This window comes from Stegostoma tigrinum, chromosome 20 (assembly GCF_030684315.1).
Source record: "Stegostoma tigrinum isolate sSteTig4 chromosome 20, sSteTig4.hap1, whole genome shotgun sequence".
Lineage (NCBI taxonomy): Eukaryota > Metazoa > Chordata > Chondrichthyes > Orectolobiformes > Stegostomatidae > Stegostoma > Stegostoma tigrinum.
This window is the reverse complement of record NC_081373.1, coordinates 56,601,451-56,615,172: the sequence shown is the minus strand read 5'-3', so window position 1 is coordinate 56,615,172 and position 13,722 is coordinate 56,601,451. Positions and strand designations below refer to the sequence as shown.

The window sequence follows — 13,722 nt, the reverse complement described above, 5'->3', positions numbered from 1 at the left end:
TGTTGCTTCTTCAGTCGCCAGAAGGACAAAATGGGTTTGGCTATTCTTGCTTTTATAATCATAAGGTACAGCAGCGGAGTTCGGCCATTTGGCTCATCAAGTCTACTCTGCCATTTGATCGTTTCTCAGCCCTATTTTCTTCCCTTCTCCCCAGAACTTTTGGTCCACTTTGCTAGTCAAGAACCCATCTGCCTTGAAGACCCTCGGTGACTTGGCCTCAACAACATTCTGCAGCAGCAAGTTCCACAGTTTCACCATCCTCTGGCTGAACAAATTCCTCATCTTGGTTATAAAGGGTTCTCTCTCTTCATGGAGGCTGTGCCTTTAGGTCCTAGTCTCTCCTACTAGTGGAAACATCTCAACATCAACTTTATCCAGGCATCAGTATTTTGTTATTTTTCATGAAGACCCTTTCATCCTTCTAAACTCTTATTGAGTACGACCTAGAGTCCTCAACTGTTCCTCATATACCCAGGATCGTTCTTGTGAACTTCCTTTGGACCCCTTATAAGGCCAGCCCATCCTGCTTTAGGAAAGAGCCAAACACTACTCTCAATATTCCCAATGCAGTCCAATCAGAGCCTCATACAGCTTCAGTAGTACATTCTTGCCCTTATATTCTAGCCCTTTCAAAATGAATCTACATTGCATTTGCCTTCCTAACTACCAAGTGATCTTCAGGACCTCTTCTGGGTTATATTTGTTCTTTGGGTTTTCTGCCAATTGTATTGTTTTTGCCTTTTCATTCAAAGTCATCTTGTAACTTCTCTTCACAGCATGGCATCCAGGATGTAAACTATCACATTAGTTTCTCAATTTTCATTGCTCTGTTGGGTAAAATTTATATAACACCACATTCCTGAAGTTCCCAGATTTTCACCCAAGAACGCTAAAGGAAGAGTAATAGAATTACCTTGAGGAACAGAATTTATCTCCACTAGGATAATCAAGGATTAATTGGAAGGGGTCAGGATAATTTTGTCAAGACGAAAAATCATTTGACAAGTTTGACTGAATTCCTTGAAGTGACTAGGTGTGTCAATGAGGTAGTGCAGCTGATCTACATCAACTTCAGTAAGCCTTTTGACAAGGTGTTGGATGGGAATCTGGATCCCTTGGGATCCAGGGCAAATTAGAGTCAAAATTGGCTTTGTGGTAGGACACAAGATGCTGGCTGAAGATTGTAATTGTGAATAGAAGCCTCTTTTTCAGTGGCAAACCACAAAGTTCGGTGCTGGGTCCCTTGATGTTTGTAGTGTATATTAAATGTGGACATAAAAATAAGTTATCAGCAGGTATAGTAGGAACTGCAGATGCTGGAGAATCTGAGATAACAAGGTGTAGAGCTGGATGAAAATTTTTCTGAAGAAGGGTCTAGGCCTGAAAGGTCAGCCGTCCTGCTCCTCTGATGCTGTTTGGCCTGCTGTGTTCATCCAACTCTACACTGTTTTATCAGCAGGTACACAGGTTATACAACAATTAATGGCGTGATAAATAGTGAGGAAGAAAGCCTTAGGCTGCAGGATTATACAGACCAGCTGGTCAGATCAGCAAAATAGTGACAAATGGATGTTCAACCCTAAGAGTATGAAGTGGTACATTTGAGCAGACTAACAAAGCAAGGGAGTACACAATGAATGGCAGAACCCTGGCTGGTCTTTAGGATCAGGAAGACCCTGGTAAGCATGTCCAGTGGTCCTTGAACAGGATGATTAAGGTGGCAAATGGGGTACTCAGTTTTATTGAGCCATACAAGACCTGGAGCGTGTTAGGATAAAGCTGAATAGGATATTAATTAGACCACAGTTGCAGGTTTGGTCAGTACTCAAAGGACGGACATGAATGCTCTGGAGAGGGTGCGGAAGAGATTCGCCAAGTTATTGCCTAAGCTAGAGCATTCTGCTACGATGAGAAACTAAATAAGTTAGGACTGTCTTTCTTACAGCAGAGAAGTTTGAATCAGGGCCGGTTTAAGATCTGCAAGCTTATGAGAGGCTTAGACAATGTTGTTAGGGAACAAACTTTTAGTCTTAATTGTGGCATCAATTACTGGGTGCATAGATTTTAAGGTAACATACAGGAGGGTTAAAAAAAAAGGGGATTTAAAGGAGATCTTTTCTTTTTCATTTAGAGGGTGATGGGTATCTAGAACCCTGCACAGAAGGGTGAGAGAGACCGGAACATTACAACATTTCAGTAGTATTTAGATGAACACAAGGCCAGAACACGCAAGGCTATGGGCCAAATGCTGAGAAGTGGGATTAGAGAAGATAGGCATTTTATGCCTGCTGTAGACTCAATGGGCCAACGGTCATCTTTCCAAGTTGTAATACAATTACTCACTCTGCAATTACAAGTATGGATTGAAGGGGATCTTAAGGCGGTGTTCCTAGATAACTCTGGAGCCATTCATGGAGGAAAGTGTGATTCCAGAGCCAGAGACAACAATCATAAAACAAGTTCTAACAAAGGGTCAGTGGACTTGAAAGATTAAATTGTCTTTTCTCTCTATAGTTGCTGCCAGACCTACAGAGCGTCTCCAGCACTTTCTGCTTTTGAGTCAGAAGTCAAGACTTCTTAACATAGCTCATAACATTCCTGTTCTAATAACTTCTCCAGCTCAGCCCACAGGCCAAGAGTTAAAGGAAAATATCAACAGTGTTGATCCCACACCGAAGTTCAGATCAAAACCAAGAACCAATAACAACAGCAAATTCTGAAATAGTTAAGTACAGAAAGTTCAGTGCTAACGTGTGACGCTAAACAGATAATCTGCCATAACAGAGTAGCACTATGACAGACGATGGTGGCGGGGGTAAACGTTGGAAGATATGGGGGTAATAGTGATCTTAGACAGACATTTCAGAGTGTGGTGATGGTGGGTGTAGGTGTATATCAACCAAGATGGGAAGCTCCAAATGGGATATGGAGAGGCTTTGTATGTCCAGCATAATGGGGTGGGAGCAGAGTATTTGGTGTGTGTGTTAGTGCTTGCATTTTCACGATGTGCTTGCAGCAGAACAACGCTGCTCTGGGATTCCTACTGCCTCACAAAGCATCAGATCACAGGCACTGCCAGAGCAAGAGACATAGCAGTAGCAGCATTTCAATAAAAATTACCTGCAATGCCTTGTTTGCTTCTTTGATTGTCTCGATTTTGAGTTTTGACCTATAAAATTAAAGAATGTATTCTAATAGGATAAGAATTGTAAACATTTTTTTTAAAAAAAAAAACACAAAAATATCAAAACATAAGTCCAAGCAGCTTCATATTGGAGAAGGAACACAAACAAAAATCTGTTAGAGTCAGAGGGCCATACAGCATAAACCCTTTGGTCCAACCAGTCCACACTGACTTTAATCCCAAACTACACTAGTCCCATATACCTCCAAACATTTCTTATTTGATACTTAACTAAGTGTCTTTTAAACATCGTAACTGTATCCATATCTACCACCTTCTCTGGAATTTCATTCCACACACACCAACCATTGTTTTAAAAAAAAACAGTCCGTGTCAGCTTTAAATCTTTCTTCTGACTTTAGAAATATGCTCCCTCATCTTGAAATTCCCCAACCCAGGGAAAAGACACCTGACATTCACCTTATCTATAACCCTCATGATTTTAAGCCTTTATAAAAAGGTCACCCTTAAATCTCCTACACTCCAATGGAAACAAGTCCCCACCCATCCAGCCGCACCTTAACTCAAACCCTCCAACCGCAGCAACGCCTTGGCAAACCTTTTCTGAACTTTCTCCAGCTGAATAGCATCCTTCCTCTGACAGAGTGAGTAGAATAGGACAGTACTCCAGAAGAGGCCTCACCAACATCTTGTACAACTTTAATATAACATACTAAGTCCTATGCTCAGAGTTCTGTGCAATAAATGCAAGAGTGCTAAACACTTTAACCACCCTATATGTGAAACAAACTTCAAAAGAAATATGTAGTTGAACCCCTAGGTCACTATTCTACAATACTACCTAAGGCTCTACTTTTAATTGTAAGTCCTGCCCTTGTTTGTTTTGCAAAAATGCATTTATTTATTAAACTCCATTTGCCACTCTTCAGCACACTGAAGAAGATCTCTATGTAATCTCTTCAATTTTGGTATCATGCACAAACTTACTACTGTTAAAACAGGATTCAGGGAAAAAACTCCCACTGTTAAATTTGCTGTTGCACACTCAGGATGTAAATAAATTCTACAGATTGAAAACTGTAAAGGAGACAGGCGTGGGGAAGGGGGAAAAAGAAAAATCAAGGGAGAGACAGACTAAGATGAGGTGGTCGGAGAAGAAGAGAGACAGATCTAGATTTGAGTGGCGGGGGCGGGGAAGAAGAGAAGAGTATCATAGATGCACAGCCAACATTAAAAATATATTAGGAAACAGAACATTAGAACAGGTAGTCATTTCTTCAAGCCGGTTCCTCATTCAATTACACAATGAAGGCAAGAGTAACAGCTTCTGGTATGAAAAAAAAAAATCAGATGTGGTACCTAACTCCTCTAAAACCCCACAATTGTTGACTGTAATACACCAGCCCCAGATCCTCACTGTACCCCAGAGATGAGCAACAACTTGAGGGCAATAATGAGACATATGCAAACATACCAGTGTAAAAATCAACATGAATAGAATGGCTTACTCGCTGAGTTTGTAGCCCAGCTCCTGCAGAGCCTGCTCTTGCTCCTCACAGATCGTCTGCAGCTGTCCATTCTCTTCTTGCAAGCGAAGGAATTCCTGTGAAATAAATGAGCTCCTGTTACATCAACTGGTTCTGATCTTCAGTTTTAGTCCCTCTTCGTACAGAGTGGCTCCACTGCTTGCAGAGACCTGGTCACCATGGGGTCCCTCTCAGCTCCTCTGGTCACAAGGACTAGGATCCCCTTGAACATCCAGTGGCACAGCCAGATCATGTGAATAGCAACCTCTACAGGCTATTCAGTGCCATAATTAGAAACAGCATCACAAACAGTAACCATCCAGATTTCAGACAGTCCAGTGTGTAATTTGTAAATTGCTTGTATCCCAATATCTGGAATGATTAATTTGGTGTTCTCTAACACACGTGACCCAAAGCAAATGAGAGACAGGAAGTCAGATATTGTGCAAATATACTGCAAAAGACTGGGTGACTGGTCAGGAAACAGCAAGATGATTAGGGGTTCCTTTTCAGTTTGGCAACCAATAACCAGTGGGTTCAATAGGGATCAGTGCCATTTACAATATTTTTAATGACCTGGAGGAAGGAAAACAAATGTACTGTATCAGATTTCCAGATGTCATAAAAATAGTTGGAAAGGCAAGTTGCAAGAGGGATACAAACAGTTAACGGAGACATACTGATAGGCAAATGGAGTATAAATGTCTAAAAAATGTTACGTTGTTAATTTTGGAAGGGAGAACAGAACAGCAGAGTATTACCTAAAATGGAGAGAAAGTGCAGAAAGCTGTAAAACCAAGGGACTTGGGGGTTACTTGTGCACGAAGCACAGAATTCTAACGGCAGTTACTGTATATTATAGGGAAGTATTACTGTAGGCATATAAGGCACTGGTGAAACAACATCTGAAGTACTGAGCGCAGGTTGGTTCCTCTATTTAAGGAAAGAGATCTTGTCATTGGAGGCAGATCAGAGAAGGTTCACTAGGATGATCCCTAGTGTGGAAAGATTGTAATGAGCAAAGGCTAAACAGGTTGAAATTCTACTCAGTGGAGTTTGAATGTAAGAGTGAGAAATGATCTTATTGAAATACAATTCTTAAGGACCTTGACAAGATAAATGTCAAGAGGATGCTCCCCATCAGGGAAGAGTCTCAGACCATACGGCATAGTCTCAGAATAAAAGGGACACCAATTTAAGACAGGGATGGGAAGGAATTTCTTCTCTCAGAGAAGACTGTTTTTGGGACTCCTTGTCACAGACAGTTATCAGAGCAGAGTCCTTGTTTAAATTTAAAAGGCTGAAATACACAATTCTTTAGCAGTAGCAGAATCAAGAATAATGGGGAAAGGACAAGAAAGTGGATGTGAGAAGTGTCAGATTAGCCAAGACTCATGAATGACAGAGCAGAGTTAAGGGGCCGAACGGCCTATTTCTTATGGCCTAATGGTGGGTTTGAAGGAAGACAACAAGAGTTAGCATAACAGACAGTATACAAAAGGAGGCAAAAAAGAATGCCAACTCTCAATATTAGGTGAATTAAAAAAAATCAGAGTGGGTATGACAGATAAGACAGACAGCAACAAGAAATCAGCAGAACACAATACACCGATACAGACTAACCAAACTTGGCTGTCAAACACAAACAGAGAATTTAAATTTTAGAGTCACTTCAACTGTCAGCATTCAAGGGTAGATAAGATTATCACTGATCAGGATCATCTCTTATTTTTTCACACTGACAGAATGTATACAAATACAACGAAAGTTGTCAAACTTGTCGTCTTGATTAACAGACATGAGTCTTGCACGTGCTTCCTGTACCTTCTTTAGGGTGCTCAGCTGTAGCGTCTGTGCCTTCAATTCAGAGATGGTTTCACTTTCTCTCTGAAGATCATTCTGTAGAGCCCGTCTCCACTCCTTCTCAATCTTCAGATCTGTTTCCAGTTGCACCCTGTTAATTCACAACCAACTCAGTCTTCAAATACAAGACACACCAAACATAGCCACTGCATACAACAGAAAGCACCCAGAAGTTAGATGGTATATGAAACCAATCCTGTGTCTTAAATGAGGCTTTTAGCTTAGATTAAATACGAAAAAATGTCCAGCTCTGGTAATGCAAAAAAAAAGGCTAATTCCTAGATATACTCTAGCAGTCTAAAATGCCGTCAGGGACAATTTATTGGAATAGAGATAAAAAGGCTTCTCAAGTGGGCACTGCAGACTTGAGACAATGGAAAAGTTAGTTTGCAGCTCCCACAGCATTTGATCTCATGGGATTTGAATTAATTTATAGTGAGACAGCTCAGCTGTGCAGATAACAGCATATACTCTCATAACTATGGAGCGGGAGATTAAATCTTGGTGTTAGCTATGTTTGAAGTTAGTTTTTGTCTTCCTTGAGTGCAGTCCAGTGCAAACCAAGGACTTATTCTCCAGTCTGTAGCGAAGAGGCCCAACATGTTCCAGGCTCAAATCCAAACACATTTGGCAAATAACAGTACCAATTTAGTAACTACCAACTTAGATTTAGCTTACTAACAGGGGCTTTTACGTCATTTGTTACTTTTTGCTATGTCAGCAGCAATAAGATACAGGTGTTCCCTACAGTGTTCTGTTCAATCATGTTTGTTGATCCACAGATGACTTGAGATTGCTTTCCATTCCATCAGATCAAAAGAGAAAAGGCATGTGACAAGAACAAGTGGGTCAAACATACTGCAAGAGGCCAAATTGTCACAATGGTCTGAAATGGTTACTGATGAGTTAGTGAGCTACAAATATGCTCTCTGGATCATAGGGGATAGGATTTCAGTTAATGAAAGTGACCCAAGGGCAGTCAGACTCTTATGGACATCCAATTAAAACACATTCTCATGCATAAAGGCAACTATCCCAGTGTTCCCTGCTTTGATGGGAACTTATACTAGATTGTCACACCAGGTACTGCAACCAATCCCCGTTTGTTTTCTCTGCAGCACATTCACAATTTCCACATTGAACCAAACACCCATACCAGCTAAAGGATTACTGTCTGCAGTCTCTTTTCGACATGAGGATTTGTCAACTTCTAATCAAATTTATCTCTAATGCATATTTTCAAAACTAGCATTAATTACTCCTAAATAGATTGCAGTTAGCAGAAACAGCTTAAGTCAGGACTGGGGTCTTAAATCTAAAAGATTAGAGCCAGTGAAATCAGAATTTTATAATGCAAAAGGCAGCAAGATTTGGGAGCCACAATGGGCATCAGATGCTAGATAAATTGCTTATTTTGAAAACGGCAATTGATGAATTTTTACTAGACTGACAGACATAGGGAAAACAGGCATGCTTAGTCAGTTTGAAGATCAATTGATGTTTCCTCAATCAAAACAATGCTCAAAAGGATATGTGGTTTACTTGTGTTCCAGTATTTCTCAGACTTTCAATTCCTTGCTATTTTGGGATATTCTTTGTGCCTTCTACTGTAAAAGCAGACCAAATTATTCATTACACATCTGTCATTTCCTCGTGCCACATTCTCCTTTCTCTTGATTTATTCTGGAAGGAATCAAATGTTTACTTTCACTATTCTTCCTTTTTACAAACTTGTAGAACAACAACATTTTTCAGGTTTTTTGCTAGTTTACTTTCACATCCAAATTTAAAAAAAGTTATTCATTCATTGGTTGCCCATTCCTAATTGCACTTGAATGGATTGGCTGTCATAGCCATTTCAGAGTAATTAAGATTCATCCATATTTGAGAGTTTGGGATCACAAAAGCCAGACCAGACAAGGATGGTGAATTAGATGTGTATTAGATTGGAATTTTAAAAAGAGCCAGATTTTTACTGAATTCAGATTTCACCATTGGCTGCAGTTGGATTCAACCCCATGTTCCCAAAACACTGCCTCTCCTCTCTATTCTCTTTCTTCTACCCTCTAAATTTTTGGGCTGCTTCCTAAAATTCTCCTTATCTTCAGGATTATTATTTTTGACAATACTAAAGTCTCTTACTTTGGAGTATTTTTTCTTAAACTCTTTCATTAGCCATAGTTGATCATTTCTCCCCCATAGAATTTTTTAAATCAATAGAAGCCAAATTCCTTTACAATTAATGAAGTATTTGTTGAAAAGTTCACAATTTCCGACATACTAGCATATCTCAATTTAATTTACAAGTCTACTTTAAGAATTTGACCTCACACTAATTATTTAAGACTCCAGTCCAAATTTGAAGATCATTTTGACTCTTCCAGTGTGTATGTGTAGAGGCAATAGCATGACAGCAAGCGTGTAGTTGGCTGAAAGAGGGTAGCCAAAAGAAGGGAGCAAACAAAGGATAGCTAAAGTCCCTTAACTTCCCCCAGGTGTTGTACTTTATGCAGACACTGCACAATTTAGAATTAACATTACACCTTTTCATATCCTCAACTGTCGATATTAACAATTGATGTCCAGCAGAGGCTGCTGACAACAACAGTTAACACGTTTATCGAAAAGATGCTCCATTTTGTTCACTGATCCCAGTTTCTGCCCAGGTGCTTACAGCTGTCGTTCCTTCTGTTCCATCTCTCTTTCCAGGTTCTCCACTTTGTCTTCCAGTTCACGTCTGAACTTGTCATTCCCCTTCTCTGCTGTATCTTGATCCATCTCTGCTTGCTGCAATCTAGTGCAATTTAAATCAACTCTGGGTAAAACCGATGCTCAAAGGGCGAGGGGTGGAAAATAAAGCAAAAAACAAAAAAGGCAAACAAACAGGAGACAAGCATCAGCAAATTAAACAGTTGGGAATTGATCCCAGCTTAGCAAACTCAATCAAAATGCATACAACAGGATTTCTGATTTATAATTTTAATGACACCTTAAATGAAAGAACAACCAGTATTTTCCAACATATTGAACACAGTAATGTTACTGGTCCAACAAAAGATCAGAAAGTCAGATGATAGCACTGCGATCACAGGGAATGTGAAAATTAACCAGGAAATGACAGCATACTGATCTCGCTTATGGCTAGCTGCACCTTACACAATACACAGAAGAATCAAGCTCCCATTGAAGGGATTTTAATAATACAAAATTGCTTACAGCTCTAAAACACATTGTCTCAATACTGAGTTTCCTATCAATCTGCAGGTTGCAGAAATCCTGAACCAAATCCATGTTACCCCACATCACATCACAATCCAGCTCAAGCACTGATCCTTTCAGACTTTATTCAATCCTGGTGGTCTCAGTCATTTATTTCCACTGATATGCTGGCTTTTTTCAGAAAGGAGTAGGCTGGTTCAAAGGCACCAGTCCCAGAGGTGCCTCACCAAGTATCACCACTATAAAGGGCAGTCAATCACAGAAGGGAACCCAACATAAGATCTGAAACAGCAATCCAGCCCAAGAAACAGCAGGACTGATGATGAGCTGGGAAAACACTAAAAAGGTGCAAAGTAGACAATGACAGTTTAAGGAGGATGAAGAATGGAGAGGGGTGACAGTCCTGGGGTTTTGGAAGCAAGGGTTCCCAGACAATTGCAAGAGGATGGAGTTTAAAGAAAGATCGAACTGGGGAGCAGGAATGTTCTGCCAAGCACAGCAAAGATAACTGAGGAATTGAGTGGGAAAAGAGAGACACACATGGAGATGAGAACAATACGCATGAGGGGGGAAAAATTGCATAGTCACACAAGTAGTACAGATCTGTGCAGATGATGCGCTGGAAATAGAGATCCTGAAGGAAAAAAACTGCACAGCTGAAATTATTCATTTACAGCCAATTATAAATGCTCAATATCATTTGATTAAAGGAGAAAGCCTAAAACATGAAAATGAAGCAATGAGCTTGAAAATTGGGTGTTTTAAAGCCAAAGGATGGCCAGAAAGACAGAAGTAGTCTAATATACAATGAGAATAGAGTGAAGAAATTTAAAAACAGCGATTGTTAAATAGGCCTACAAATAATTTTTAAAAAAACACAAACGAACATGGAGCAACTGTGGGTTCCTTCTGAGGCAGAAGGATTTATAATCTACAACAGTGAAATGGCCACAACAATTAAAAGTGGGTCTTTAACGCAAAGAACATGTAGAAATTGTGGGGAAGCAAGTGTTAATTGAGAATAATGAAGTTAATGTGTTTAAATATTGGTCAGGAAGATGTACTGCAAAGATCAAGGGGTTTAAAATATGATGAAATTCCCTTAGACCTTTACAATCTATATGCGACAGCTATTTCCAAACACATTCAAGGTTCCTAGAGGTCTGAAAGGTAGCAGATGTAACAGAAAAGGCGGCAGAGAGTAAAAATAAATTCCATGTGTTCAGGTAAGTGCTGGAATTCATTATTGTAATAAACCACATAGAATTCAAGTGTTGATTTATAAAGGTGGTAAATACTGCTCAGTTAGTCTATTTGCAATGTCAAAGATGTAATAAGCAGAACTGGTACAAGGATGTAGCATGATGGTATTGAATACCTTGTGAAAATTCATCACTAGCATTATTACACAAGGTTCCCTGGCTTGGCAGTAATGTTTTAACACAGATATATCATTTGCAATAGCTTCTCCTCTTCAAACTATTAGCTCTGACATTCAAGGACTGATCCTTGGATCCCTCCTACTTCTTGTCTGTATGTTGCCCTGGGAGACAAAGTTAACAGTAGTTTCCCGCATGTATGCCAACACATACGAAACAGGAGTAGACCTGAGGAAGAGAGTTCCTAAGACACTCAAACCCCAAGAGAAAGTCTTGACAAACACCAAGCTCAACCTCATGACCATTACTTGATTCATGTGATCCATACAGCATGGAAACAGGCCATTCGACCCAACAAGTCCACACTGACTCTCACCCCCACCCAGTCCCAGTAACCCTGCATTTCCCTTGGCTAATCCTACGCATCCCTGGATACTATGGGCAATGTAGCATGGCCCATCCACCTAACCAGCACATCTTGACTGTGGAAACCACAGCATCCAGCAGAAACCCACACAGACACAGGGAGAACGTGCAAACTCCACACAGACAGTTGCCCAAGGCTGGAACCGAGCCCAGGTCCGTGGCACCGTGAGGCAGCAGTGCTAGCCACAGACACCATGCCGCTCCATTTCCTCCACTCTCACTCAAATTATTCAACATCTACTGTTGGTAAGCAGAAATTTCCTCCAAATAAATACAAGGATGGTAAAACGATTGCCTTTAGTCCGTCTGACAAGCTTCATTCAGCAGCCACTGAAACCATCCCTTTCCCTGGAAACTAAGGCTGCACCAAACTATTCACAACATTAACATCTGAACAAGATGTTGTATTTCCACTGTTTGTATCACCAGACTTCATCTGTTAATCCCCCACTGGAACTCTCACCCATGCTTCTGTGACCTCCACATTCCAATACACTCCCTCCCAGTAACTCACTTTCTACTTCACAAACTTGAGATAATCTATGTTTCCTTTACTGACACCAAATCTGTCCCTATCTAGCATTAAAAACCTCAGCCTTGTTTTCAACTCAACCTGTAGTCTCACCCCTCTCAACGTATCAGTAATCTCCTTCAGCCCACATGCCCAACTTGTCAATATATTTTTACTCTACTGTATCCATGGCTTCAGTACCCTGGACCGAGGATTTGGAATGCCCTTCCTGCACCTTTAAAAAAGGTGCCTCAAAGCACCACCTTGACCAAGTTCACAGTCACCAGCCCACTATCTCCATTTATGGGACACTGTCTAATTTACCTGTATAGTGCTCCTGTGAATGGCGTTGGAGGCCTTACAAGTGGAAATTGCCATTAGACAGGGGATTAAGAACAATAGAGGCAGAAATAAATAGGTTATTTTCAATATGGCAGGCTGTATCTAGTGTAGAGCCTTGAGGCTTCGACTTTAATCTTTACCAATTTATATCCTTTATTAATGACTTCTGGGTTTTAAAAGAAACAATAAAAATAAGATCGGCTGATGATATAAAAAGTAGAAGGAAAGCAAGCTGAGAAGGACAAACTCCACGAGGTGAGAAGAGGAAGGGGGACAGCTGTGAAGCCAAGTGTGAGAAGGGATCACAATGGCGAGCAAGACAGCAGGGGTGGAGGCACAGCAAGACTGTTTGGGTTGATTTGGGACGCATAGGGTGGTGGCTTGGCTGGGCAGGGCTGCTGAAGCTTGGAAGGGAACGGGGAGAATGGGAGCAAGGGGTGTGTGGGAAGTAAGAGTGCAAAGGGATAAAAAAGATAAAGGCTTTGGTATTAAAATGAGGGACTGAGGGGGCAAGAAGGAGCAGTTCTTGAAATCAATACATAAAGGCAGATGAGACACAAGTTAACCCTATGTTTGGAAGAACATTCCATCCCTTTTGTAATCTGTATTCTATCAATGTCCACTGAACACACTAAAGTTACACCTTTAATTCAGTTAGGAATTAGTTTGCAATGAAATTCTAAATGTTATTCTCTCTACCAACACACTTCAGACAAGAAATTGCAACAGTTCGTGTTTGATCTAATAAATCTTTGTCACTTAAGGTCATCAAAATGGGACAAACAGGAAGAAGCAAAAGAGGCCGGAAATAAAATGAATAAGGGGGTGGGGGGGGGGGGGGAGAAAGAAAGAGACGTTAATAGCAGTGACACTTCCAAGCACAGTGGCAGTAAATGTTTCTCAATATAGTGAGTAATGATAGGAATAAGTGGGAGTGGAGAAGGTCACACAACACATGTGGACGAGGTACTGTCAGCTCTGCTCATGAACAGCAATATCCTGCTGGTTCCCAGAACAGAGAAATCTCTTCATTGGGACCCAACCTAATAAAAAGGATGAAACTTTTCATTTTCTATTGTCGATACAAAGTTTTTAGACTTCAACCTTGAGTAATCTTTGGCTGAGATTTCTTGTATCCTAACAGCTCTCCTCTGGTGCCCTAAATTGTGACAATCACCAGGTTATTCCATCACCCTGAGCATCTGTAAATCTGACGTGCTTACACTTATTATTCAATTCTGGAAGGCGCAAATATATATTTTAAAAGTGAATAGTTGGAATCAGATTAAACTAAAATGCTGAGTGTGCTCA

At 40.5% G+C, this 13,722-nt stretch overlaps 1 protein-coding gene across 10 annotated transcripts in view; it reads right to left on the bottom strand.

Annotated features, from left to right (window-relative positions):
* rufy2 (RUN and FYVE domain containing 2) overlaps positions 1-13,722 on the bottom strand; it is a 65,535-nt gene that overhangs the window by 10,435 nt on the left and 41,378 nt on the right. For 7 of the 10 annotated variants that reach the window (XR_007249543.2, XM_059653193.1, XM_048550818.2 and 4 more), the window contains 4 exons: positions 9,209-9,349; positions 6,496-6,625; positions 4,654-4,748; positions 3,121-3,169 (listed from right to left, as the gene is read on the bottom strand). Coding sequence is in view for 9 of the 10 variants with exons in the window: in XM_059653193.1 (XP_059509176.1) it covers positions 3,121-3,169; positions 4,654-4,748; positions 6,496-6,625; positions 9,209-9,349 (415 nt within the window). In the remaining variant the exon portion in view is untranslated. The other 3 variants (XM_048550819.2, XM_048550822.2, XM_048550824.2) reach the window with 2 other exon arrangements.